Source organism: Chelon labrosus (genome assembly GCF_963514085.1).
Source record: "Chelon labrosus genome assembly, chromosome: 14".
NCBI classification, from domain to species: domain Eukaryota; kingdom Metazoa; phylum Chordata; class Actinopteri; order Mugiliformes; family Mugilidae; genus Chelon; species Chelon labrosus.
Genome location: NC_140347.1, coordinates 3,756,257 through 3,783,933, shown reverse-complemented (window position 1 = coordinate 3,783,933; position 27,677 = coordinate 3,756,257). Strand labels below are relative to the sequence as shown.

At 42.6% G+C, this 27,677-nt stretch overlaps 1 protein-coding gene across 4 annotated transcripts in view; it reads left to right on the top strand.

Moving 5' to 3' along the window:
• The window catches only part of LOC311499305 (unconventional myosin-VI-like), a 114,623-nt gene that overhangs the window by 79,776 nt on the left and 7,170 nt on the right, over positions 1 to 27,677 (top strand). For 2 of the 4 annotated variants that reach the window (XM_084560244.1, XM_084560243.1), the window contains exons 24-30: positions 271 to 361; positions 1,612 to 1,762; positions 2,535 to 2,743; positions 5,438 to 5,516; positions 14,305 to 14,465; positions 22,128 to 22,231; positions 26,074 to 26,205. In XM_084560244.1, the coding sequence (XP_084416370.1) occupies positions 271 to 361; positions 1,612 to 1,762; positions 2,535 to 2,743; positions 5,438 to 5,516; positions 14,305 to 14,465; positions 22,128 to 22,231; positions 26,074 to 26,205 (927 nt within the window). Of the gene's footprint in view, positions 1 to 270; positions 362 to 1,611; positions 1,763 to 2,534; positions 2,744 to 5,437; positions 5,517 to 14,304; positions 14,466 to 16,192; positions 16,232 to 17,621; positions 17,658 to 22,127; positions 22,232 to 26,073; positions 26,206 to 27,677 lie in introns of all 4 variants that reach the window. The other 2 variants (XM_084560241.1, XM_084560242.1) reach the window with 2 other exon arrangements.

Below are 27,677 nucleotides of genomic sequence, written 5' to 3'. Positions count from 1 at the left end.
TCCTTTTGTTCTCCTTCTTCATCTTCATCTTCGTCTTCTCCTACTCCTCCACCTCCTCCTTCTTCTTCTGTTCTATTTCCAGTAGATGTGATGCTCCTCTACAGTGATTGATGTATCTGATCACATCATTTGATTCCGTCTCCATGGTAACCGTTACATCTTAACATCAGGTTCTGGTCCAGTTTTATTGACCTTGTCTTTCTTGTAGCTTACAGGAGATTAACTGTGTTCTTCTTCTTCTTCTTCTTCTTCTTCTTCTCTCCCTCACAGTGAAGTACAAGATCTTGTATCGGACCACCGCCTGTATCATGATACAGAAGACGGTTCGGATGTGGCTCTGCAGGAAGAAGCACAAAGCTCGGTGGGTCCTTTATTTATTTATTTATTTATTTTCTTCTTTTCTGTTTTTCTTCCTCCCTCCCTCCCTCCCTCCTTCCCTCCTTTTCAATCCCAGCTTCTCTTATTCATTACGTTCACTTCCTCTTCCTCACCACCACCACCACCACCATCATCATCATCTGCCTCATGTCACCTTGGAGACGGTCTCCCTGGCGACGGCTGCATCTCCGCTTGTTATCGTTTCTGATATTGCGACGATAAACATCGGTGACCCCGCTGAGAGGCAGGTGAGAGAGAGGAAGAGGAAGAAGAAGAAGAAGAAGTTTCTTTTTCCCCTCTGCTGGTTCCTTATTTCTTTTTAAGACCAGACCATATTCAGAGAACTGCTGGTTATTATCATCTGGGTCATTAGTCTCCTCTGTAACGACCTTTATTCCCTGAAGAGTGACTAGCAGGTACAGCTCCACATTTAAAACGGTTCTACAGGATAAACATGAGTTAACAGTTAACAACGTGGTTCTACTCGTTCATCAGAAGATTCATTTAAACAATAATCATCAGGTTGACAGATGTGTAGTAAGTAACGGTAGAAGAGGAGGAGTGAATCTATGAAGGAGAAGACAAACTGATGGAGGAAGACAAACAACCAGAGTTTGAAAAGATGAACCCAGATAGAACGTCCTCCTCCTCCTCCTCCTCATCCTCCTCATGCTCCTTCTCTTTGTTCTCCTCATTCTCCCCTTCCTTTTACTTCTCCTCCTTTTGACCTTGTCGTCCTCCCTTCCTACTCGTTCCATATCCTCCCCCACCTTCTTCTTCCTCCTACTCTTCCCCTTCCTGTTCCTCCTCCTCTTTCTTCTTTTTCTCCTCCTCCTCGTTCTCCTCCTCATACTTCTCTTTCCTCTCCTCCTCTACTTGCTTTCCTCTTCCTCCTCTTTCTTCCTCCTCCTCCTCCTTCTGGTTCTTCTTCGTCTTCCTCTCCTCCTTCTCCTCTTTCTTGTACTCATTCTTCTCTGTCTTCTTCTCCTCCTATTCCTTCCTCCTCCTCTGTCTCCTTTTCTTCTTCCTCTTCCGATTCCTCCTCTTCCTCCTCCTCTTCCCCGTTCTTCTTCCTCCTCCTCTTCCTCCTCCTCCTCCTTCCTCCTCCTCCTTCCTCTTCCTTCCTCTTCCTCTTCTCCTCCTCCTTCCTCTTCCTCCTCCTCCTCCTTCCTCTTCCTCCTTCCTCTTCCTCCTCCTCCTCCTCCAGTGATTGATGTTTTGATGTTGTTTCAGTATCGATGGTCTGGTGAAGGTGAGTCACCTGAAGAAGAGGATGGTGCGCTTCACTGAGGTGGTGGCCGGGCTGAAGGAGGGCAAGAAGGAGATGAGTAAGCAGGCGCAGGAGCTGGAGGCCGCCATCAACGCCCTGGTGCTCAAGATCAAGGTATTCATCCTCATCGTCATCATCATCATCCTCACACAGACAGGGTTTAGTTTCAGAAATAGAAGCAGGAGTGGCGCCTCCTATCAGGAGGTGATGGACATTAAATCAGACGATGAGCTTTGCTCTGGTTTTATCTCTTAGATCAGTGAAGTCCTGACTTTTAGTTCGTCCTCTCTCAGATCGTCTCCTAAACGTCCCGTCACTCCTGTCGGTTGTTTTTCCCAGAGACGAGTCGTTGAGGTTTGGGTCCATCAGGCGCTCGCTGCGGTAAATGTCAGGATTAGAGAGGGAGCTGCGTCATGTCAGACTCCACCCTCCAGCTTTGGTTGTGGAGTCGGTGACAGTCGGAGGCAGAAAGGTCTCTGTGACAACAGATGCTCATGAATATTCATCATCCTCCTCAGAGTCTGACGCTGCAGGAATCAGCCGTTAGAGTCTGATGGTGCGTTCACGGCACCGCTAGAGATACGAGTCTAACAGCAGAAAAAGTTGACCTGTCTTTATTTGCTGGAAGTAAACTTCCTCCACCTCTGGAGTGTCTCCATTGGGAACAGAGTCCCTCTCTGATCTTAAACATCCTAGAGTTGGTCTCCCGTGTCTTCCTAAAGTCTTTCCTTGTCTTCCTTGTCTTCTCCTAGAGTTGGTCTCCTGTGTCTTCCTAAAGCAGGAAATGTTGACAGCTGTGTTCACTCTGTAAAACCTGTGACTGAGACTCGTGTGCGTCCGTGACGTCAGTATTCACAGGTAAATAATGAGACTGTGTGTTTTTCAGAACACCATCATGACCCGGCTGGAGATCGACCACGAGTACAAGGCCCTGGTGACCCGGTCGGAGAAGCTGCTCACCGCCATGCAGAACAAGAAGAAGGAGGAGGAGGAGCGCGAGCGGCTGCGGCGCATCCAGGAGGAGATGGAGAAGGAGAAGAAGAGGAGGGAGGAGGAGGAGCAGCGCCGCAAGCAGGAGGAGGAGGACAGGAAGCTGTAAGTAGGAAAGAGTGAAGAGGCTTGAGGCTGCTGCTGCATTGATTGGTGAAGGGTCCGTAATGAGACAGCAGACACAAAAAAAAGATTTATTTTTATAGGAGCTGTAAAGCTACGAGGACGAGCTCTGGCTTTTTACGTTCTCCATATTTAGCCGGCGCTCGTGTCCCGGCTGGTGTTCAGAATGAGTTTCCCCAGAGTTGATCGTTACAGGAGAACAAGAGCGAGGATGTCAAGAGGATTGGGAGTTATGAGACAAACGACACGAGATAATAATAAGATGAGATATTTATCCAGGAGTGGGTTCAGCTGCCAGCCTTTTGACAGGACGCCTAGAATCACTAAAGGTTAGATAAAGGATCTGGGAAAGAAGTGAAGACACACCAAGACGAAAACAACGGACAAAGCGTCTGTGATGTCGCCAGATAGACATTTTAACATCTACTTTGTAGACAACAGTAGGTCTCTAGTGGACGTCCAAGCCTCTGGTTGCCTTGGTAACCTTCTCTTATATTGGAAAACAAGCAGAACATGAAAATCTTTCTCGTGCATGAGTGGAGCTAGCTCTCCTTCACCGTCAACGTCACTCCATCTGGGATCGACCTAATGCTCCACGGTGTTTCCATCAGGTAGACGTTTGGGTAAACTAGTCACATGAGTTTCACCCAAAGATGCTCCCAATAAAAACCTGAACTCCCCACCAGAGGTCATTTTAGAGGTGAACAAGGCACTTGAATGAGACTCAAGCAGGACCAGTAGAAGGACTTTAATTCTCAGACATCTTCCACATCCCGTCACATTGAGACAAATCCAGAATCGACGGCGTCTAAGTGACATCTGAATCTATCACATGCTGCACACGGCTACACGGAAAAATTTCATTTCCTGCCCAGATTGTGTCAGACGGTATTCTTCACTCTGAAGTTGAACTCCCCCCCCCCACTCCCAGCAGCGTGGCGAGTCTTTTAGGAGGACTGATGGGGGCCATTGTGTTCGTCACAAACCACTAGCCGCTAATATAAGACATTAGAGACGACAGCCCAAATTTTATGGCCCACTTTCCCTTCCCTTTATTCTCCTCCGCCGGCGAGTTATGAACTCCCCGGATTCAGCTGAAGGTCGCAGGCTGAAGGTCAGGAGAGCAGCAGAGCGCACCTGAGAATGTCAGAGTAGCGCCTCGTCTCGTAGGCTTCCACCTCCCAACACTGATCCACCCGCGACGACTTTAATCCAGACGTTAGTTATCAGGACGCGTCAACGCCTCCCAGTCGATGCAGATCTTCTGGCTGATGTTTCTGTTCAGAGCAGCAGAATAAATTCTCAAGACAACCACAGAGAACAAGACGGTGACAGTAAAAGGTGCAAATGTCAAAGCTCTGATTGTCGGATGTTTTTTCCTGCAACAGAAAATTAAAAAATTAAAAAAGTTTAACCCTCTGGAGTCGACATCCAAATCACATTACCAGTTTAAGACGATGTAGCAGCAACACGCAGTCTCAGAGTCTCCTTTTCAACCTGTGTAGAAAGTGCTAACTTCAAACAATATACCAGTTTTTAAATTGTGTTGATAGACTAAGTAAAACTAGACTTATTATAAATAATTTACGCCAGGCTTTCTCCTGAATACTGCCGTCATGTTTAGTGGGAGAGGAAGAAACGGTGAAGAGGAAAACGCGGAGAGTGCTAGCCAGCTTCAGATGCTTAAAAGCAAATAATGACATGACAGCCTCTTTCCTATTAGTGGAAAAATGCATCACATCAATGAATCAGAAAATGATATGGCAGTGGTTGCTAAGGAAGAGGAAAAAGTTGTGGGAGTGATGCTGTATACGGTCTACAGAGTAACAACGGTGAAAGAGAGAAGAGAGTTTTGAGATTTGACGAGTTTTGACGCTTGATAGTTTTGTAAATGGTTGTACAAAAAATGGCTGATACATTTCCTGCATTTTAATGTAAATAGTTGTAAATAACTTTGCTAAATCTTTACATAGGCGTTTGAAGTGTACAGTTTAGATTTGCATTCTAAGTTATAAAAAATCGTTCGTTAAAAATGTTTGTGGTTTTCACAGTGAAAAATCTAAGTTTTTCCTGTTGGGATTTTATGTTTTTAGTTTGGTTTTATGTCCAAAGTGATAATACAGGATGTCAGGATGAAAAAATAACTGTGAAGTCACACATGTGAGGTTGTGCTGAAAAGAATGACATCAAACAAGTCAAGGTAAAACCAAAAGTAGTCAAAAACGGCCAATTATACTGTAGACCTAGAGGGCTGAGAAAGTTTGTGATTATTGGAGATCCAGGACTTCCATGGATGGATGGATGGATGGATGGATGGATGGATGGATGGATGGACAGATGGACAGATGGACAGATGGACAGACAGATAGCAATAACAGCAACTAAATATTTTCGGTAACTGCTAATCTGTCGTCTGAGTATAATAGATGAAATAATGCGCTGATAGGAAACAGGTTGAGTTTAGACGTGTTAAGGCTGAAATGTTTAAAACGTTCTGAACTGTGAACACATCAAAGGAAACCGTGTTTGTTAAATTCCTCTTCTACCTTTCTCTTTGTCTCTCTCTCCATCTGTTCTGTTTCACTTCGTGTACATTTCTCTCCCTTTGTTCCTCGTTCGTCTTCCTTTTTTTTTCTTTCCTCCTTCATCGTGTGCTCCTGTCGCTCCTCTCCCCAGGAAAGCAGAGATGGAGGTGAAGAGGAAGCAGGAAGAGGAGGAGAGGAAGAGGAGGGAGGAGGAGGAGAGGAAGATTCAGGTGGGTGTCTGTCGCTGCAGGCGTCCTGCAGACAGAGGCCCTCTGTTGGCCTTTGTTGTTTTTAGCCCGGCGGCTGTTTGCAGATGATTTGCAGATGGTTTCATGACTCTGTGTTCAGAGCAGAGGAGCAGGAATAACACGGTGAGCTGAGCTCTGCAGGCGAGCTGCCTCTTAACGTCTGATGTTATAGTGGTTTAAGAGGTTTCCACGCTGCTGTTGGCTTTGAGTCTCGTAAAAAAATAAATAAATAAAATAGCTGCAGCAGTCGCGTGACTTTGCATTATGTACGTTTCCATTTTCCTTCAGTTTTTCGTCTCAGAATCAGAATCAAACGGAAACAGAAAGATGAGAAAGTAAGAGTCTGATGTAAAATACATGAAAACAAACAAGAAACGTCTTCTCTCAAGTTGCGTCCCTTCTTCTTCTTCTTCTTCAGAGTTTTAATTCCACCCAATGGAGACTTAGTGCCACCAGCTGTTCCTCTTAATATTCACATGACAGCGACAATAGATTTAGCAGATTTTCCTTACATTTTCTTAAACTTTGTGCTGCATTTAGATGCAAAACCTGCCAATGTGGTGGATGGATGGGTCAATAAAACACACGGTACCTATATAATCTTTCTCGTAGCTTCACTGTTTTTGAAAATATTTCTGAAATGCCCATTTATACATTGAAACAGCAACATCCAAGAGTAGCTCTGAAGTTAACGTCTCAGTGAGTCTAATCATTGCTTCATTTGAGTTTAAATTCAGAATGAGTACTGCAGAATTCGACTTCCGTCTTTCCAAAACGTCCAGGCGTCTAAACTACACGTTCACGTTTTAGTTTTAGAAGACAGTTCTTTCAAGGATGAGAACAAAGTCTGGCTCACGTCTCCGCCTCCGCAAAGTGCAGGGAACACGAGAATAATAATAATAATAATAAGAAGAAGAAGAAGAATGGAGGGGGGAATAAAAACAGGAAGATGAATCACATGAATAATTATTTTTTCAAGGATGAAGAGACGAGAAGATCATCCAGGTCATGGTTTATCTAAAGAAAAGCTCAAACAAAAGCAGCTGGCCTCGTTTTAGGACGATTCATTCAGGTGTCTTCTAAATAAGACACCTGACACCTGGTGGGGGGGGGGGGGGGGGTTATCAGGAACATCTGTGTCCACCTGAAACTCACATGGACCTGGACCTGTAGGAATTTGTTGAAATTAACCTCAAGGTGTAAACATGGGTGAAACATCTTGGGGACAGATGTTGAGTCTGACCTTCACACCTGTTCAGACCTTCCAGCCCCTGTGTCTCCACCTGGTCTTAATATAAATGTGTCTCCACATGTGTCCCCAGCCAGCACTTGAGATCTGATCTCAGTTTGTGTGTCTGTGAATCAGCAGCGCCATCATGTGATCAGTAGAATATTGTACCAGCTGCTGTCTCTAATGGATCTCTACCTACCGCTGGATCAGAACCATCAACAGCTGGTTGTTGACTTGGAGACATGATCCAGATTTTGGAACAATATGGAAAGACTCTCACATGTTAAGATCTGATTTGTTTTAGAGACAAAGACTCAGATTAGACCTGAACCCTGGAAGCTTCCATGAAGGGAAATATTAAAGATTGTTGTCTGGAGAATCAAGGTGTCAAACGTCTTGAGGACTTGTTTAGTTGTAAATTGATGGCAGATTATATCTCAGTTCACCTCCCCTGTTCTGGCCAATAGTAGTTCATTAGAATACGTCTCACAGAGGTAGGAAAACAGGATAGAAACAAATTCCTCCAGTTCCAGGTGAGTATCTGGTCGTTAACAGACTCCAGTCGTGTTAATTTGAGGTGGACACCACTCACAGATGTTTCTGTTTAAACCCCCGACCGTCCAACAGTCTTTTAGAACTGAAGATTTGGATGAAAGGTCTTCTAGAAACTCTGCAAGTCCAGTTGGATATGTGCAGATAAAGTGAGTCCAGTTCAAACACAGGCTGATAGAGGCCAGCAGTGTCTCTTTGGCTAACTACCAAAAAACAGGACACGTGTCGTCGTATCTCAGCGTCTGCGTCCACACAGATTTGTGTTTGGAGTCGAATCCCTGAAAATCCTTCTTCTGCAGCTCTAATCCATTCCTAGCTGCTCTGGCAGGAACATGGCCGCTCTTTATCTCCCTCCATCACGCTCTCTAACGGCCGTCCATGTCATTCAATGTGAGCGTCTGGTTACGCTATAGGGCTGCCGTCGACAGACATCATCCAATATTAGAGGTCCTAGGTGCTGTACTGAACTTGTGTGATCTCAAATTTAAATTATTATCATTTATGCAATAATATTGATGTTTATGAGCCTCTGAGAATCCCTGCTTTCCATCACCCGCCGAGAGTTAATCGGCACAGCATGAAGAGGATACAATTAGTTCACATGGCTCTGATCTGAACACTAAAAAAAAAAATAAGCATTTAATCAGCAGAGATAAACGACTGCAACAGAAACATGAGCAGCTGTTGAAGAGGATGTGTGTAACTGTTGAAATGATAAAACTGTTTATGATAGAAAAGGAACCAGTGAACCAATATTCAGGTAGTCAGCTGACCTCATTCTTTGGACACATAATGTTGCTGAACCTAGACCTGAGCAACTGCAGCAACCCTAGATCATAGCACTGCCCCCACAGGCTTGTACAGTAGACACTAGGCATGATGGGTGCATCACTTCATCTGCCTCTCTTCTTACCCTGATGCCCCCATCACTCTGGAACAGGGTAAATCTGGACTCATCAGACCACATGACCTTCTTCCATTGCTCCAGAGTCCAATCTTTATGCTCCCTAGCAAATTGAAGCCTTTTTTTCCAGTTGGCCTCACTGATTAGTGGTTTTCGTAAGGCTACACAACTGTTCAGTCTCAATCCCTTGAGTTCCCTTCACATTGTACGTGTGGAAATGCTCTTACTTTCACTATTGAACATAGCCCTGAGTTCTACTGTTGTTTTTCTTTCATTTGATTTCACCAAACGTTTAAGTGATCACCGATCACCCCATTTCTTCCTGGAAGACGATGGTTCTCCACTATCCTTCCAGTTTTTAATAATGCGTTGGATAGTTCTTAACCCAGTTTCAGTAGTTTCTACAATCTCCTTAGATGTTTTCTCTGCTTGATGCATGCCAATGATTTGACCCTTCTCAAACAGACTATCTTTTCCACGACCACATGTGTGTTTAGACATGGTTGTTTAAGAAGTGAGAAGCTACTCATTGCATCAGTTGGGGTTCAATAACTTGTCGCCAGCTGAAAGATAATCACCCATGCAGTAATTATCCAATAGGAGGCTCCTACCTATTTGATTAGTTAAATCCAGGTGGAGACTTTTATTTTTTTGGCCAGGCAGTGTATATGTTGAATGAGAGACTTTAAATCACAAATATAAACAAAGGTCAAGACTCCAACAGGAGCTTTATGAGACCTTCATCAGCATGAATCACACTGCCGCCAATTTAATTAATGTATGAAATAAAGAAAAACCATTATATTCTCTGAATTTTCTAAATTTCCGGATTAAAAAAATGACTCAAAACATCGGTGAAGCTTCACACAAGTCCTTAAAGTAGACAACGAGAACCCAATCCACATGAACCCACATGAAACAGAAAATATTATGTTATCATACTAATATCTGTCCTTGTGCAGCAATAACAGCAGCTAAACATTTCCAGTAACTGCTGATTAGTCATCTACATTGACTGGCAAAAAGAGAGAAAGGTCAATGGTAAAGACAAGCCACATAAAACAAACAAAAATGTATTTACGCATATTTTTTTTTAAATAAGCTTTTAAAATTGAAAATCCAAAATGCTTAGATAGATATTTAAGATATTTCACCTGTATACCTGCATTCATTTTATCACATAAATAGATAAATATTAAATTCCACTGATAATGAGATGGTTAAAACATTTAAAATGACCTTGAATAGATTTTTTAGTGATTTGGACTTTGGATCATTGACTTAACAATTCAATCCCGTGTTCTCATCACCAACACATCTACTGGTTTGATGTAGAGACAGAAATCATGTTTTTAATTTAGAGTGAAAGTCACGTTCATGCGTGTGCAGCTGCATAAATCTACCCTTCACTTCCACATATTCTTCATTTTTAATATAAAGGCGTTCTGTACTTTCACTCCGCTGCTGATTTACAAACGCTCCCCGTGTGTGTGCGACCGAGAGATAGCGGGTTTAACGGTTCGCCGGGTTTTATGTTTATCATACCCCCACCCCGGCCTGCCCATCTGTTGCCATGGCGGCCGGTTGCTGTGGTTCTCCGGGAGCGGCGACCCGGCTCGGATCATGTGCAGGATTTTAGCGGCGAGCGGCTGCTGTTCACATCAAAGCTGCTGGCCGGGAGCCCGGAGCGTCGGGCTGGGATGGAAACAAACCTCCAGCTCGGAGTCGTTGTGCTTCTCGGCACGTTCATCGTCCTCTAAATATTCATGACTACGGCTAACGGGGCTCTGCGTTAAAGGAGGGGATAGGTGACACCGAGCACATGGCGAAGTTTAGGAGTTTGATTTGGTCTCTGTGCAAAAAACATCCTGGTTGAGATTCTTCATTATTAGAATGAAAACTGAAGTAGTTCTCAAATATTGATTAGTACATTTAACAGACTGTAGACCAATGCATATCAGCTGTATATCCAACAAAGGTTCAAAAAAGGCAACTGGACTTGTAGAGTTTTTTGAGAAGACGTTTCACCACTCATCATCCGAGTAGCTTCTTCAGTTCTAGGGGACTGGTGGGAAGTCTGAGGTTTAAATAGGAACTCCTCCTAAAAAACTTGCTTGTTATGCTAATAACCAGAAACTGGTGCAGCTAATTTCCATGAACGACTGGGTACTTACCTGTTGTTTTTTCAGGAGGAGTTCCTATTTAAACCTCAGACTTCCCACCAGTCCCCTAGGACTGAAGAAGCTACTCGGATGAGTGGTGAAACGTCTTCTCAAAAAACTCTACAAGTCCAGTTGCCTTTTTTGAACCTTTGTTGGATATACCATCACCTGGATGACTGAGAACCTGCACAGACATATCAGCTGTATAGCAGTATGAAGTAAAAAAAGGTTATTTTAAATATAAAACAACCGATCATACATAGTGCCGCTCAGAATATTCTACATTTCTGCTTAAAAAGTACTCAGAACACCAAAATGTACATAAAACATACGAGAGAATGCAGGAAATGGTGCGTATTAAAAAAAAATCCATCTACTACTACAACTAAACACGACTAAAACTGTTTGCATGACGTTCACAAAGCAGCCACTGGACGTCAAACATTCAGGTGTATTTTCGGGAGGACAGAAAATTGAGATCATCTCTGAATTCAAGTACCTTGGTGTGACGCTTGATTCCACTCTGTGCTTCAAGAGCCACATTAAAAGAATATTTAATAAATTCAGTTTGAACAATTTTAAACAAATACAACCTTTTGTAACACAGGATGTTTTTACATTCAATGACTGTGTCACACGTTGAATGTTGTATTACATGCTGGTCAATGGCAGGTGTAAATACATGAAAAATCATAAAATCACTCTATAAAAAAATCATTAAAAGTCTTTGATAGAAAATGTTTGTACTTATTGAGCTTTGAGAATTTTAAAAATTTAAGTAAATGCCAGTAAGATCTGGAGCAGTCTTCCACTCTCCATAAGGGAGTGTCCTATATTACAGACATTCAAAACTCACCTCAAGGAGTGGTTGAAATCAAACCAGTCTAGTAACCATTGACTTTCAGCAAATGTTCATTAATGTGCACTGTCCCGTTTTTTCCAAATCACAATCTACACTATATTACCAAAAGTATTCGCTCACCCATTCAAATGATCAGAATCAGGTGTTCTAATCACTTGGCCTGGCCCCAGGTGTATAAATTCAAGCACTCAGGCATGCAGACTGTGAAACAAGACATTTGTGAAAGAATGGGCCGCTCTCAGGAGCTCAGTGAATTCCAGCGTGGAACTGTCATAGGATGCCACTTGTGCAACAAATCCAGTCGTGAAATTTCCTCGCTCCTAAATATTCCACAGTCAACTGTCAGCTCTATTATAACAAAATGGAAGCGTTTGGGGAAAAACAGCAACTCAGCCACGAAGTGGTAGGCCACGTAAAGTGACGGAGAGGGGTCAGCGGATGCTGAAGCGCATAGTGCAAAGAGGTCGCCGACTTTCTGCACAGTCAATTGCTACAGAGCTACAAACTTCATGTGACCTTCAGATTAGCCCAAGTACAGTACGCAGAGAGCTTCATGGAATGGGTTTCCATGGCCGAGCAGCTGCAGCCAAGCCACACATCACCAAGTGCAATGCAAGGCGTCGGATGCAATGGTGTAAAGCACGCCGCCACTGGCCTCTAGAGCAGTGGAGACGCGTTCTCTGGAGTGATGAATCACGCTTTTCCATCTGGCAATCTGATGGACGAGTCTGGGTTTGGAGGTTGCCAGGAGAACGGTACATTTCAGATTGCATTGTGCCAACTGTGAAATTTGGTGGAGGAGGAATTATGGTATGGGGTTGTTTTTCAGGAGCTGGGCTTGGCCCCTTAGTTCCAGTGAAAGGAACATTGAATGCTTCAGGATACCAAAACATTTTGGACAATTCCATGCTCCCAACCTTGTGGGAACAGTTTGGAGCGGGCCCCTTCCTCTTCCAACATGACTGTGCACCAGTGCACAAAGCAAGGTCCATAAAGACGTGGATGACAGAGTCTGGTGTGGATGAACTTGACTGGCCTGCACAGAGTCCTGACCTGAACCCGATAGAACACCTTTGGGATGAATTAGAGCGGAGACTGAGAGCCAGGCCTTCTCGACCAACATCAGTGTGTGACCTCACCAATGCGCTTTTGGAAGAATGGTCAAAAATTCCTATAAACACTCTCCTCAACCTTGTGGACAGTCTTCCCAGAAGAGTTGAAGCTGTAATAGCTGCAAAAGGTGGACCGACATCATATTGAATTCTATGAGTTAGGAATGGGATGGCACTTCAGTTCATAGAATGAGTAAAGGCAGGTGAGCGAATACTTTTGGTAATATAGTGTATATGAATCAGCAAATAGCCGTGTTGCTAATATAGAATTTTCTATATTTCTGCACAAAAATGACTCAAAACATCAGCGGATCTTCGCACAACTCCTGAAAGTAGACAAAGAGAACCCAATCACACACATGAAACAGAAATATTATACTTGTAAATTTGCCTATTTAAGAAAATGAGCCAATATTACATATCTGTGAGTTGCAAAAGTGTGTGAACCCCTGTTTTGGTGTGACCTAGACTAAATGTTTCCGGTAACTGCTGATCTGCCATCTACTTATGACCAGACTGGCAAAAGAGAGGACTGTTCAACAAAGGTCACTGATAAAAATAAGCATTATAAAATAAATAAATAATAATCTAATATATCTATGCACACCGATTGGTTTAAAAGGGATTAAAAATGAACTGTGAAGGAGGGGAGGTGACATTTAGGAGTTTTGCTGGTCTGCATTCCCTTTATGAGATGGATTAAAAAGTGGAATATGAAACATAACCACCCTCACATTGTTTGGTTCCAAACTTTAATATCGTTAATTAACAGTTTCTAGCTAAGTTGTTGCTGCCTCTAATAAAGTGGATATAAGGATCCTTTAATTGGTAACCAGGCATGTGACTGTGTATAATGTCACGTAAATATTAATGTCAGACTGTGGAAAAGATAAAAAAAAAAAAAGTTAATTGGTTTGCCTGAATCTGCTCTAATGAGATTTTATTTAAAGTTATATGACCTTCTAAGATGAGAAAGCAGTAAAACAGAAAAAGCGTTGATCATGTCTTATAAATTCGTCGGCATCTCAGAGGAAGTTGTTCTAATGAAGTGAAAAAGCTTCAGGTCCGTCCTGAGTCGGTCAAGGAGACGTCAGACTTATCAGAGTTGTTCTTTTTAAGAGAGGTGAAAGCTGCGGCATTAATCATCCAGGTTTCACTCCGCCCTTCACTCACCGTCCATCGCTCTTTCTTTAATAAGCACAGAGGACCAGATGAGTCGTGTGTGATCTTGTTTTTAATAATTTTTCTGGGCCCAACAACTTTTTTGAAGGTTAAAACCTGTTTAGACTTTATTTTAGGGTTCGTGTTGGTACTTGTTCAGACTTAGGGGGATGACAAAGATGGAAACAAGAGTGTTATATTATGTGTGTGGTGTGGTCTGCTCTGTTTGCATGAAGCTGGATTGATTTCACGTTTTCTGCAGCGTGTCTGTTATTGTGAGGCTGCAGCCCTGTGATTATTAGATCGAAGAATTATTGATCTGCCTGTCGAGTGCTTTCCAGATTAATCAAATCCAAAGTGACAGCTTCAGACCGCTCATTTGGTCCAATCAGAATACTGTACTACTGTATTATTACATACACACGGGTATATGTTTAACTCTGATTCTTGGTGCTAACATTCAGTACAGAGCATGTCAGTGACCGTCAGTGATTCCTCTGAAACAAACATGTTGTTCTGTGTTTTTATAAAACATGAAACTAGAAGACAGGCCTACAAAAATATTCCATATAGAACTTTTTGGAGAAAGACAGATATTTAGTGAACCTGAGAGCTAAGCAGGCTGCGGTGGATCTGGCAGACGTTTGATTCCAGCAGATGGTAAACTCTGAAGTGAACGTTTTCTCCAACACTTGAACATATGTTAGCTGAGCCAGCTGTGCATCGTAGAAGAACAGGTCCTGGAGGCGTCCAGGCGTGAAATGGTGTGTTTGTGTTTGTGTTCAGGCGGAGATGGAGCTGCAGCTGCAGGCCGAGCGGGAGCAGGATGCCGCTCGGCAGGCCGTCCTGGAGCAGGAGAGGAGGGACAGGGAGCTGGCGCTGAGGATCGCCCAGAGCGAGTCTGAGCTGATCCCTGAGGAGGCGCTGATCGACACGGGCCTGCGCAGGTAACCAGCAACTGGAACACAATTACAGGAAGAGGATTAAAACACTGAGAATCTAGTAGACAGAGGGATGATAGTTCATTCAGTCTCAACTTTTTTTTCAAGCTTTGAAGAGGTCTGAAATACACAGAGCTCTACAGACCACAAACATGCAGCGCTACAGATCAGAAACATGCAGCTCTACAGATCAGAAACATACAGCTCTATAGATGAAAAACATGCAGCTTTACAGTTTAGAAACATGCAGCTCTACAGATGAGGCACATGCAGCTCTACAGATCAGAAACATACAGCTCTATAGATGAAAAACATGCAGCTTTACAGTTTAGAAACATGCAGCTCTACAGATCAGAAACATACAGCTCTACGGATCAGAAACATACAGCTCTATAGATGAAAAACATGCAGCTTTACAGTTTAGAAACATGCAGCTCTACAGATCAGAAACATGCAGCTCCACAGATCAGGAACGTGCAGCTCTACAGATCAGAAACATGCAGCTCTACAGTTTAGAAACTTGCAGCTCTACACATCAGAAATGTACGTCTCTACAGATCAGAAACATGCAGCTCTACAGATCAGAAACATACAGCTCTACAGATCAGAAACATACAGCTCTACAGATGAAAAACATGCAGCTTTACAGATCAGAAACATACAGCTCTAAAGATGAAAAACATGCAGCTTTACAGTTTAGAAACATGCAGCTCTACAGTTTAGAAACTTGCAGCTCTACACATTAGAAATGTACGGCTCTACAGATCAGAAACATGTAGCTCTACAGATCAGGAACGTGCAGCTCTACAGATCAGAAACATGCAGCTCTACAGTTTAGAAACTTGCAGCTCTACACATCAAAAACATGCAGCTCTATAGATTAAAAACATGCAGCTTTACAGTTTAGAAATATGCAGCTCTATAGATGAGGCACATGCAGCTCTACAGATCAGAAACTTGCAGCTCTATAGATCAGAAACATGCAGCTCTACAGATGAGGCACATGCAGCTCTACAGATCAGAAACATGCAGCTCTATAGATTAGAAAAATGGAGCTCTATAGATCAGAAACATGTAGCTCTACAGATCAGAAACATGCAGCTGTATAGATCAGAAACCATACCGTAGTAGTACACGCTGCTTTGTTTCTACTTTAGTTTGTTTTTATAAATTCCAGTTTATCAAACACAGTGGAAACTTGAATCAGAACTCTTTATTTATTCATTCTCTACCTGTCTCTAAGACTTACACAAACTAAATATTTTAGTGGCGTTTCAAAACTCAAGTCTTCTTTTGTACAAACCAAAATATTTCTGCGTTTCCCAGTTTTAGGCTGCATTTTATTTGAACACATTTTTAGACAGATTTAAAATTTGTCACCTGCATTTTATATTTTCACCTTTTAAAGAAAGTGTCAACAAGGCAAAGGCACTAAACTTGCTGAATAATTCAAAGTGTTTTCTAAAGGTTCCTTTCAGACCTCGACGAGGCTGATGAAATGAAGTTATCTGTTTGTAGCCGACCCTGAATGTCTGACTTGAATGTGATGTAAAACATAATGACAGATGATTCTCTGCAGTAAGGACTGAACGTGTTACTGGTTTTATATTCTGTGGACTCACCGTCCGGACACATTCCGTCTTTGCCTCCGTCCTAACGGAGGAACCATCGTCTCTGTTTGCTCCAGTGTTTAATCACTTTCTTTTTCTTTTCTTTTTGTTTCCTCCTCCCAGTAACGGCTCCTCAGTTCCATCGTCCCCAGAGAGAGCAGCGTAAGACCCGGACATTTAAGCCTTGATTTAATTCCCAATCCCACCTTTGACCTTTCAGACCGTAACAAACCCCTGCATGCTGTAACAATCTTCCAGCTCCGCTCTAACAAGCAGATGCTGATCCCAACTAACAGGCAGCACCAGTGTCACTTTTATTTATTTCTTTATTTTTTTATCACCCCGTTGTTTAATTGAAGCACAATTTATGACCAAAGCACCAGTTTTTAATTGTCACCCACCAGAAAAACGTGATCTGGGCTCGTATTTATCAAACGTCTGAGGATTACTCTACAGCAGCACAATAAAGACTTAACAGTTAATAATGAGACACATTTATCAAACCGAGAGTCGGAGGAAGCTGTAAAACTCCAGTTAATGAGCAATAAAACACAGCTTTAGTACAGTGTGCTCAGCAGCTAATGGTGGCTAATGTTAGCGGACATTAAATCATTTAACCAACACAACGCTGTTTATTCCTGTAATACAGATTTACAGATAGACACTAAAAAATAAAATAAATTTAAAGAGCTCAAACTACATGTGGAATTAGCTCATATTAATTAAGACGAGACAATTTCAATAAATTACTAAATATTTAGTACAAAGTAATAACTATATAATAATAATATATTCAAAAATAATTTAAAGAGATTAAGTTGAAAAATAATACACGTAGAATTAGCTATTTTTGATAAATTTTTATAATTATAATAAGGATTATTATGTATTACTTAGTATTGAGTTAATAATAATAATAATTATATAATTTGATGTATTGAATAATAATAAAACATATATTTATATAAACATATTTAAATAAAAGCAACCAAATTAGAGTATAACATAAAGTAACATAGTCTTTTTCCTGCAGTTACATCTTGTGGCCACAGGGGCCGCTGTTCATCCGAAATCACAAAATTTGAATAAATTATTTAAAATTTTCTACGTTGCATCATATTCTGAAAATAACTAAATGTCTGGTTTACTGATCCAGACATTTAGTTTTTATCATTAAAAAATAAAAAATTATGTAAAATATTTGTTTATGTAAGAAAACTAAAGCCTAAAACGGTTGTACATTTATAAATCCTGCTGCAGAAACATGTTGATCTAAACATCCTAGACATCAGGCGTCAAATCCTAAACAGATTCTTGTTTTCAAGTCGTACTTTGTCTGAAGGAGTTCATCTTTCAGCCGTTTGATAAATTCGAGCCGTGTCCTCTGATCAGAGTCTGGAAGGAGAATCAGTCCTCGATGAGCTCTGGGGGGGGGTGGGGCGGGCGGGGGTGCAGATCGGGGGCGGGGGGGGCGCCTTCCCCCTTCTCTGATTGGTTTGTTATATTGTGCACTGCTGCGCCGTCTTCTAATCCTCTAATCCTCTGTTTACAGCGCTCCTGCATCCACAAAGCTCAAGAGCTTGACCATGTAGGTTTCCTCTCACACCAACACCAAACACCTCCAGGACACTGAGGCTTTACAGAGTGTTTACAGAGCAGAGACTCCCATCAGGAGCCAGAGCCATCTGAAATAGTGAAGCACTCAGAGCTGCGGCGGCTCGGCGGCTCGTTGGCCTCGGCCTCCTTCACGCTCCTCTGTGAGCGTAGCCCCGAAGCTGCTCGCCCACAGAGTCACTCTGGAAGTTGAAATAGATGCTTCATGTCGTGAGTCAGCTGTAGTAGAGGTCACGCTGAGAGAGGATCACTGAGGCACTTTACTCGTCCACAGCCTCGCTCTTCTCCCGTTAACGTTTTATTTTCTCGTCCCACACACAGTCGCTCGTTGTTCAGATCACAAACAGGCTGAATATCAGAGCGGAGCATCATCAAACTCAAAACGTGTCTGAGGTTAGGGCTCATGGGACGTTCAGGTGTTGCATTAACATCCAGGGAGTTAGAAGATTTAAGGCGGGTCAGGGAGGAACCAGGAAGTCAGGGACCAGTCTTTAACAGGGAGTTGTTGATTTGTTAAATGCTTTTCTGATTGGAAATGTTTGGAGGAGCCAACAGTTTCCCAAGCAAGTTCTGTGACTGACAAACATAACCATAAAAATTTTATTCAGGATGGAAGATTCTTGAGTGAATAGTAAAGTAAACACAATATTAGAGTCAAATCTCTACAACATTTGCTGTTTTAAAATAGTATAAAATCACATTCCTCTGTTTTTTCCATTTACTCCTACTTAACTCTTCTTCTTCTCTTTCCTTCTTTAACGTTACAATACGTTGTTAAATATTATTTAAAACTCCACATCCAGCTGCAGCACATACTAACTGTTTTTAAACTGGACCGAATGCTTTTTAGGGAGGAAATGGCCAAGGAAATGACTGAACTTCTGGCTCGGTGGGTAAACAACAAAAAAACCTCCGTCCGTCCGTTCGTCCGATGCCAATCTGAGCACAATCAGTCGATTTGTTTTCCTCGATTTGAATCAAATTCGTGACAAAAGAAAGTCAAATTAAATGTGATTGTTGATGATCGAATCCATGGATCTTGATTCACAGGGTTAATTCCCTGTTAGAAAGGCCAATAACAATCCACGACCTCTGATCTTTCTCTAATGCGTCCTCTCAGTCGTCATTCAGCCCCGTTGACCTTTACAGGACGAAGTAGCTGCTGGTGAAATGTCACCGGAGTCTGCTCCACGGCCTGAACCCAGAGAGACACCAGTGTTTAAAGGCTTACACCTGTCGTTTTAGTTTACAGACTGTTAATATAACAAAAAATCTAAATGCAGAAAGTCTTTTTCATTATATACTGCATTGATATTAATTCAGATTGTGTCAAGATGAGTTACAGAACCTGGAGCCTGAAACCTCCAGAGAAAGAATGGATAATGAATAAGAGCTATTCATTGTAGAAAGGTTTAGTTTGTATACAGAGCTACTTTTATAGGAATTAACGAGATTAAAACTGTCAGTGACAATAGTTGTTCTACTACAGGTGAGCTAGCTGCTGTAAATAGTGAATATAAGACAACTACAAGCTATGAACTCTGGGTAGGTTGGTGCATCTCTGCAGATCAGAAAACATAGACTGTAAAAAAAAAAATGGACGACACTTCTCCACATCCTCTGATTGGTCAAACTAAGGCTATGACCCGCCCACACTTCCTCTAGACTCACTGGTGACTGGTTAACACTCTGCTCTACCTCCACCAGTTACCAAGAAGCACCGTTTGTTGTACTTTGTAATTGCGAACTACTGATCCCTAACGTTGTAGTGTTGTTTTAGCTAGCTGTTTTAGCTAGCTAGTTATGGACATAAATTCACCAACAGTTTCACTAAACTAAACTTTAAGCTCAGATCCTTGAGGTCAGTTCATTTACAGCACGACTGCGCATTTAGTAGCTTTCACACAAACAAATGTTATTGTCCGTGGCAACTGTCAATCATTGTGATGTCACATCCTGTTTCTATAGCGACAAATAACTTAAAAACGTCTCGCTAAAATGAACACGCATCAGCATTATATTAACCACCTAACATTAGGGGCTGATGTGAGCCACACTACAGCCTCCAGCCACCAGGGGGAGCTCCACGTGTTTTGGCTTTCTACTTTATAGCAGCTGTCATGGCGTCCACTTTTTTTACAGTCTATGTCGGAAACAGGCTTTTCTAGGTTTGAGGACAACTGGTATTCAGTATTAGCTCACAAATGCATGGATAGCAAGAGAGAAGAGAGTAGAGGACAAGTGTTCAGAGCGTCATGGGGAGTGACCCCAGCAGCCTAGGCCTATAGCAGCATAGCTGAGCCAGCACCAACTATGTCGTCATACTTTTTAAAATCCAATCAGCTTCCAGCCCTGACGCTGCTCTCAGAGTCGGAGCTTCTGTCGTGTTCTGGATCTAAATCACATTATTTTAGAGGATATGTGCCGGTGCATATCCTCTAAAACTTTGAAAAGGTGTATTTATTCTGCCGTAGGCCCGTTGTTTCAGAGCTGACCACATTTTTAAATTTCATTTCCAGCTTTTAAAAACTGAGTTTCAAAACATTTTATTTATTTATTTATTTAATTTATTCGCCCTGATTCCATCTTGTTACCTGAAGTAGACGCTGGTTCAGAAGCAGCTGATACAGATTTGACGTGAGAATCCTCCAGGTGACCTCTGACCTTTCAGAGAGCTAAGCAGGTAAAAGTAAACTTGATGCCAGTCACTTCCCGTTCTCACCAGATTACTGGTTCCCGTCAGCGTTAGAGCCGGTGTGAATGAGCGACGTCAGCTGGAGTCATGCCTGCGTTCGGCCGTCTGCTGCTAATTGGCTCAGGACGCCTCCAACGCGCGGCGACAGGAAGTTGGCAGCAGGCCGCCGAGTCATCATGAGACTCAGGACGGGCCAATGGGATTAGAGGAGCAGCAGGGTCCCGCCTCCAACTTCCCCGTGTTCTAAAAAAAGGGGCAAATCCCGGTCACGGGTTAATCAGGCTTGTCAGTGTCGGCGCGAAGGAGCGAGTGCCACGCCGGCATCACGGCCCACAGCTGGAGACGAGCTCCACACTCTGCTGTCAAAGCAGTCGCTTCAAATTTAACGGCGAGCTGCCACTCGTGCCGTGGCTCCACGCCGTCTTACCAGAGGCTCCCTGGCCTCCTGGAGACTGAAACAGCATGCATTTTAATGACCCTCCATAGACCCTCCCTCCCTACCTCCCTCTCTCCCTCTAACGCCGATGCTTTTCCTCGCTTTCCCCTCCGTGGAATGAACCTGTAGCTGCAGCAAACCAGCGTCAGATCTCTGATTCCTGTCTCACCTGATGACTTTCACCAGGGTGGAGTTTACTGAAAGGAGTTGTCAACAGAGTGTGGACATGCACGCTGATGTCAACATCTTACTGTAGCTTAAGAAACAGGAATGAAACCTTGAGGGAAGTAAAATGTCTAATCCTGATCTAATCCTGATCCATATCCTCAAATTAAAGTGGAGATCCGCAACTAAACTAGAAACCAGGCGGTGCTGGTGATTAATGTCTTTAATAATAGTCAATAAATGATTAATAAAGGCTTTACTGATCAGATATGATCCATTAAGAACATTGTACTCATTGCCAAGTTGCACAAAATTTTCCTCCTTTTCTGAGACTCGTCCAAAAGTTTGCAACTTCTGGAAAAGTTTAAACTAATTTTCAGTTTATACACTCCTTTGCCAGTTCATTAGGTACACTAGTGAATGCATTCTAACAGTCCTGCTCTAGATCTTGTCTTCATGAAGGTGTTCAGCGTTCGTTTCAAATAACTGAGAGAAGTTGATTCAACTGTGTTTTCATTGTATAGAACTATTGAACCGACATGTGTTCCTATTATTTTGACACTGTAGTCAGTGGACCAGGCTAAACAACAAACTCCATCCTCCACAATGATCATCCAGTTGAATCACCACCTTTCTGACGCCGTTTGAACATCAGCTGAACATTAGAACAGTCATGAAGGAGGATTTAGATTAGAATACATTCACTAGTGTACCTAATGAATTGGCAAAGGAGCGTAGATTGATTTTTGGACCAGATCCAGTTGTAGTCGTCTATTGGAGGATCATTAGAGCTAAAATTAAAACAAAAGTTGTCTTCAGGATGATTTATTATTTCTCCACCAGACAGCCCTGACGTTCTCTTTGGATTATATCTGGTCTGTGACGCTTTTATTATTTCCTTATTAACCAATAATGTTGCAAAACATCTGGTAACAGCATCTGGATAAAAAGTTTTGTGTCACACTTTTGGTGACTCCTCTGTAATCCAATAAAACTCTTTAGTAAACTCCACCCGTCTGCCTCATCTGAACTGAAGTGAATAGTGACCCCGACCCTCGGACCTCCTGCTGCCGGCGTCCCCCAGTCCTCCGCCGTGGTTCAGTGTCGCTGACTTCTTGCTTTTCTTTCCTTCTTGTTTCCTCCATCAGAGGTCCTCAGGTCCAGGCCTCCAAGGCTGCCGCCGGCGCCAAGAAGTACGAGCTGAGCAAGTGGAAGTACGCCGAACTCCGGGATGCCATCAATACCTCATGTGGTGAGTGTCGCGCTTTAATTCATCTCCACGGTGTACGAGGCGTTGATGTAAAGTCCTCCTGAAGACAGTTGCCACCGAGATGTTGCCGGACTTTAATCCGACAACGTAATCCTGAAAGAGTCCTGCTATAGTTCATTGACGTTTGAAGTGACTTCTCTTGATCCTCAGAGGATGAATCCAGATTTAATCTTTGACTTTTCCAGGACTGTCATTTGGATAAAATGACCACTCATACATTTAAAATACTGACAAACTGGCAGCAAAATGAATCACCCTGAGCGGATTCATGCTCCCCAGAGGATGACCTGTATAGATTTTGACTTGATGACATGTGTTCTAGCCCCAACCAAAGGTTAATCTTTAAACACAAGTAGGCTTTCTTGAAATGTCTTGGTCCAATTCAAGCGATCCTAGAAGATAAACCAGCTCCATTTTTGCTGAGAACAGTCAACGAGTTGTTTGAGTCCTGTCTACTGACTTTTATTTTGTCTCTCAGTGTGATCAAAGAACGACCTCTTTCACAGAAACCCGTCGTGACGATACGCCAGCCGTGTCCCCGTGACAAACAAAGAAAAACACAACACTGAGTGCTGCAACCTCCTTAACCTTTACGCTGACATTTAAAAAGCCGTCGAGGATCTCATCTAGGGCGGTTTGGAGGAGTCGCCGCAGCATTTTACTCTTATGGAGTCACCGTTATGTGATTTTAAAATGTTACGATAGAATATGAGACAAGGACTGAGAAGATATTTGACCTCTCGTTGGTTTTACATAATTAGTCTGATTTGGGAAGCAACAAAAAAAATGTTGCACTTGGAAACCTGTAGGACAACTACCTGTCACTCAAAGCAGCCAAGCCATTCATTAGGCATCAATTATTTAAAGAATCTCTCTGTACAGTCGTCATGAATGGAGAAATTATCTCTAGAGACCAATACTGTTTTAGTACCAGGCTGTAAACGCGTTGATTTAACATGTAGCTTCTAGAGGACGTTGGAGGAACAGCAGTTTTTGGTTCTTCAGTGTTTTTTAGTGACTTGTAAACATAATTCTCAGTAATTAGTACCTAGTCAGGGTTCATCTTTATTCATTTGTTTGCACAGACCTGTGGACCAATGGGAAAAGCCTAAGGTACAAATACAGCATGTGCGTTACTTCTGTTTTTGCCACAAAACCGAATTTCTCAGTTAATTTAGCTTCTTTTTGTCCAGCACAAGAATGTTGAAAATGTGCTTTTGACTAAATTAAAACAAATGAATGTTTGGGTTGTAGACGATTTGTTTTTGATATTATTAATATATCAACTGGAAAGTGTAAAGTATCAGCAGGATTCCATTAACATTCATTCATTCAGCACATCTGTGAACATCTATTCAGACACCAATAGACATAAAAATGTCTGATTATAGCAACAATGCTAATTAGCATCCACAGTCCCTAGGCAGGTAACACAAAAACATGATAAGACATAGGACAGGACAATAGATCATAATAAGAGCGCATCACATGACAGTACATTACTAAGAAGAAAGTCAATGGCTGCAATACTGGTTTGCTTTCAACCAATGCTTGAGGTGAGTTTTGAAGGTTTGTAATGTGGGACACTCCCTTATGGAGAGTGGAAGACTGTTCCCAGTCCCCTCTAGAGGAGGCCCTGGTCCTGAGAACGCTGTGAGCCCCTTTTTTAAAGAACAAACTAATTTAAGCCTCTTCCTTTGAGGACAAACCTTTATACAACAAATTATACATGCTGAGCATTTATACTAATTTATTTTATGAAATGATCTCTAGAGACCAAGTACCAGGCTTGTAAACCCGTTTATTTAACATGGAGGTCTATATTGACTGTGTATATGAGGGACTGACTTACCGTTGGAGTCCCTAGTGGATGTTAGAGGAACTGCACATTTAAGTTCTTCAGTGTCTCCACCATCTTTCTACAAAAGCCTAAAATGTACAAATCAGTTGCTGACTGTACACAGGTTTTAGTGGCTTGGATACAGAGCGTCATTCAGTCACATGCAATTTACAAGCTGACCACTAGATGTCACTAATCCCCACACGCTGGACCTTTAAAATCAAATTTTCTCATCGTTTTGACAGTTGAGAAAGAGTCAGATTAAGAGAAGTAGATTAAAACAAAGACTCAGCCATGATATAGATTAAAACATTTATATCATTTAGTTTCTCTCCTGTAAGTCAGTTTGAAGAGGCTTCACGATAAAGTGAAGATATATTTTAATAATTAGCTGAAAATTCAAAACATTTAGATTCACACAGAAGAGAACATGCAGCACCTTCTTCCTCTTTTTTTTTTTTTTTGTTTAACCTGAGGGCTCGCCTGCCCTCGTCCACGCCGCAGGAGCCCGTGGAGGACAAAGGAAGGTCGACGGCCACCGGTGTGTTTGAGTCCGAGCCCGCTCATAAACCTCCAGAAATGACTGTGTTAGCCGTTAACAGGCCGCTCAGCGCTCAGACGGAGCCGCCGGTCGAATACTGATGTGATCACGTCTGCAGATCATCACGAGACAACGAGGCAGAGCGGCGAGAGGCGGCCGACAGAAATCAGTCAGTGTGTGATGAATCCAGCCTCGGTCTGATTCAGAGCACATCGATCGTAGAAGGATATTGTGGCACGTTGGAAAAAAGTGAAATTGAATCGTCTGTCGATATTAATTGTGTAGAGGTTTGAACAGTTTATTAGATCTCACAGTGAGAGACAATAAAGAGACGAGGCTTTAACGACAGGAACAGACTGATTCTTTATGTGATCTGAGCTGGTGAAGGTCGTTGGACACCAGTCATCAAGTCAAATATCAGAATCAAAACCTCAGATTGATGGAGGAGAGGTGGTGGTGGTGGTAACCATGGTAACCTTTACTAATCAACATCAGGTGAGGGACAGAAACATGGAGGTAGAGAAACAAGATGAATCAAGATGGAATCTATGTGGACAGAGACCATGGAGGAGAATACTTCTACTGCTCCTCCTCCTCCTCCTCCTCCTCTTTCTTCTTCTCTTTCTTGTCCTCTGTCTTTATCTTCTTCCCCTCCTCGTTGTCCTCTGTTCTTCTGTTTCTCCTTTTCCTGCACCTTCTATCATCCTCCTCTTCTTTAGCTTCGTCTTCCTCTTCCTCTTTCTCATCCTCCTCCCCCTCCTTCTCCGTCTCTTCTTCTTCTTCTTGTGGTCCTCCTTCTGCTCCTCCTCTTTCCCCTTCTTCTTCTCTTTGCCATCCTAGCCTTTATCCCCTTGTCCTCCTTGTTGTCTTCTTCCTCCTCATCCCTCTTCTTCTTCTACTCCTTCTCCTTCGTATCCTCTCCTGGTCTTCATTATTCTTCCTCCGGTCCTCCTTCTCCTCCTCCTCTATGTCATCCTAGGCATTATCTCCTTGTTGTCTTCTCCACCATCTTCCTCCTCGTTCCTCTTCTTCTCCTCCTCCTCCTCCTCCTCCTCATCCTCCTTCTCCTCCTCCTCATCCTCCTTCTCCTCCTCTTGGTCTTCCTTCTTCTTCTTCTGGTCCTCCTTCTTCTCCTTCTCCTTCTTCTTCTCTTTGTCATCCTAGCCTTTATCTCCTTGGCCTCCTAGTTGTCCTCACCACCATCATCTTCTACCTCATCCTCCTGGTCTTCCTCCTCCTCCTCTTCCCTTTCTTCTCCATCTTCTTCTTCTGTTCTATTTCCAGTAGATGTGATGCTCCTCTACAGTCGTTGATGTTTAGATGTTGAACTCATGAACCTGATCATATCATTTGATTCAGTCTCCATGGTAACAGCCATCGATCAGGTTGGACTCGTTGGTGTCAGTCATTCATAATATAATAATATTTTTTTGTCCTCCGCAGACATCGAGCTGCTGGCCGCCTGCAGGGAGGAGTTCCACCGCCGGCTCAAAGTCTACCACGCCTGGAAGTCCAAGAACAAGAAGAGGAACACCGAGACGGAGCACCGAGCGCCCAAATGCATCACCGACTACGGTACGACGCCTTTCGTTGCTCCTGACTCTTAAATATCACCCAGTAACACGACCGTTTATTCAAACCTCCAACACAAACCTGCAGGTTTAAATCTGGCCCAGACGGTTTTCTTTTTTTTCTTCTTCTTCTTAATTTGACCGAACATCAACGAAGACGTTTTCAGTCTTTTCTGTCTCCCACCGTCTCCCGTCCGCCTCGTCTCCACACGTCGAGTTGTCATGGCGACGGAGAGCTCTCGCTCAGAGCCGTCTATTGTGCCCAGGCCGCCGATTGGACGGCGAGCCCTCACACATCTCTGCCGTCCTTCGTCCTCGTCGTCCACGTGAGAAACAGAGACGCAGCTTTTTGTGCCGCCGCCGCTGCTGCTGACGGAAATCCTGCAAACGTGACTCTGAGTTTTAAAAAGGGAGACTCTGTGTCAGAAGAAATGAAATCATGAGATGGAAGGAATGTAAGGCAGCAGATCTAGATGTGATGGATTTTATTAATGGGTGCGTTCGTGTGTCCAGCTGATTTAAATATTGACAGGTGGTTCATAAATCCTCCTCCAGGATCAATACAGACTCATCACATCGGGTTTTATTTTTATTATTAATCTGAATCTATAGCTAACGCTGTCAGAAAGTCTATAAAAGGTAGAATATTAACTCTGACATGTAGAGGAGTGGAAGCAGGAAGCAGCAGGGACATCATTATTAGAAATAAAGTCAGTAAATGTAGTTTATTTATCCTGTGAGATTGATCCAGGTCAAACTGACCCTGCATGGATAAGTCTTTTATTCCTGGTTATGTTATTTACACTCTGAGTTAATAGTGATTAATTCATTTTATACCTCTCTTTTACTTTCTGACTGTTATTAAAGATAAAACATGATGTGATGAGACCGTATGGATCAGCTCCACCTTTACCGATGTGATGAACACATGAATGCACCACTAAATAAAATCCAACGCGTCTAAATCTGCTGCAGCACGTGTCCTCCATCTCATCATCTCCTAAGATTCAGTTCTTCTGAAGGTTTTTCAGCTTTTTTTTTTTTTTTTCTTCTTGCGGTGAAACATCTGGACTTTGCAACCAAACGTCTGTCCAGACTTTAATTTAAAACACAGACTTCATCGTTATGAAGTGAAATGAGGCAGAAAAAAGTTCAAAACTCATTAAAAAATATAAAAACAAACCTGGAAAATACAGAGATGTGATTTCACACTGGATCTGTTTTCTCCTAGGACTCATTTTTTTTGTAATTTTTACAAATTAAAAGCGTCACATGACATTATTCCACATTACTGGAGGTAAAGGGTTGAAGAAGTTTAGGAAGACATCTCCACTCTTTCATCTCTTTATCATTTTGTCACCATATCTGAACACACGTCGCCGACACTGACAGATGATGAACAACAGTATGTTTTCATTCTCCTCTCTCGTCTTGGTCATTGTTGTCACGTCACGTCTGTGTAACCTGGCATGTTTA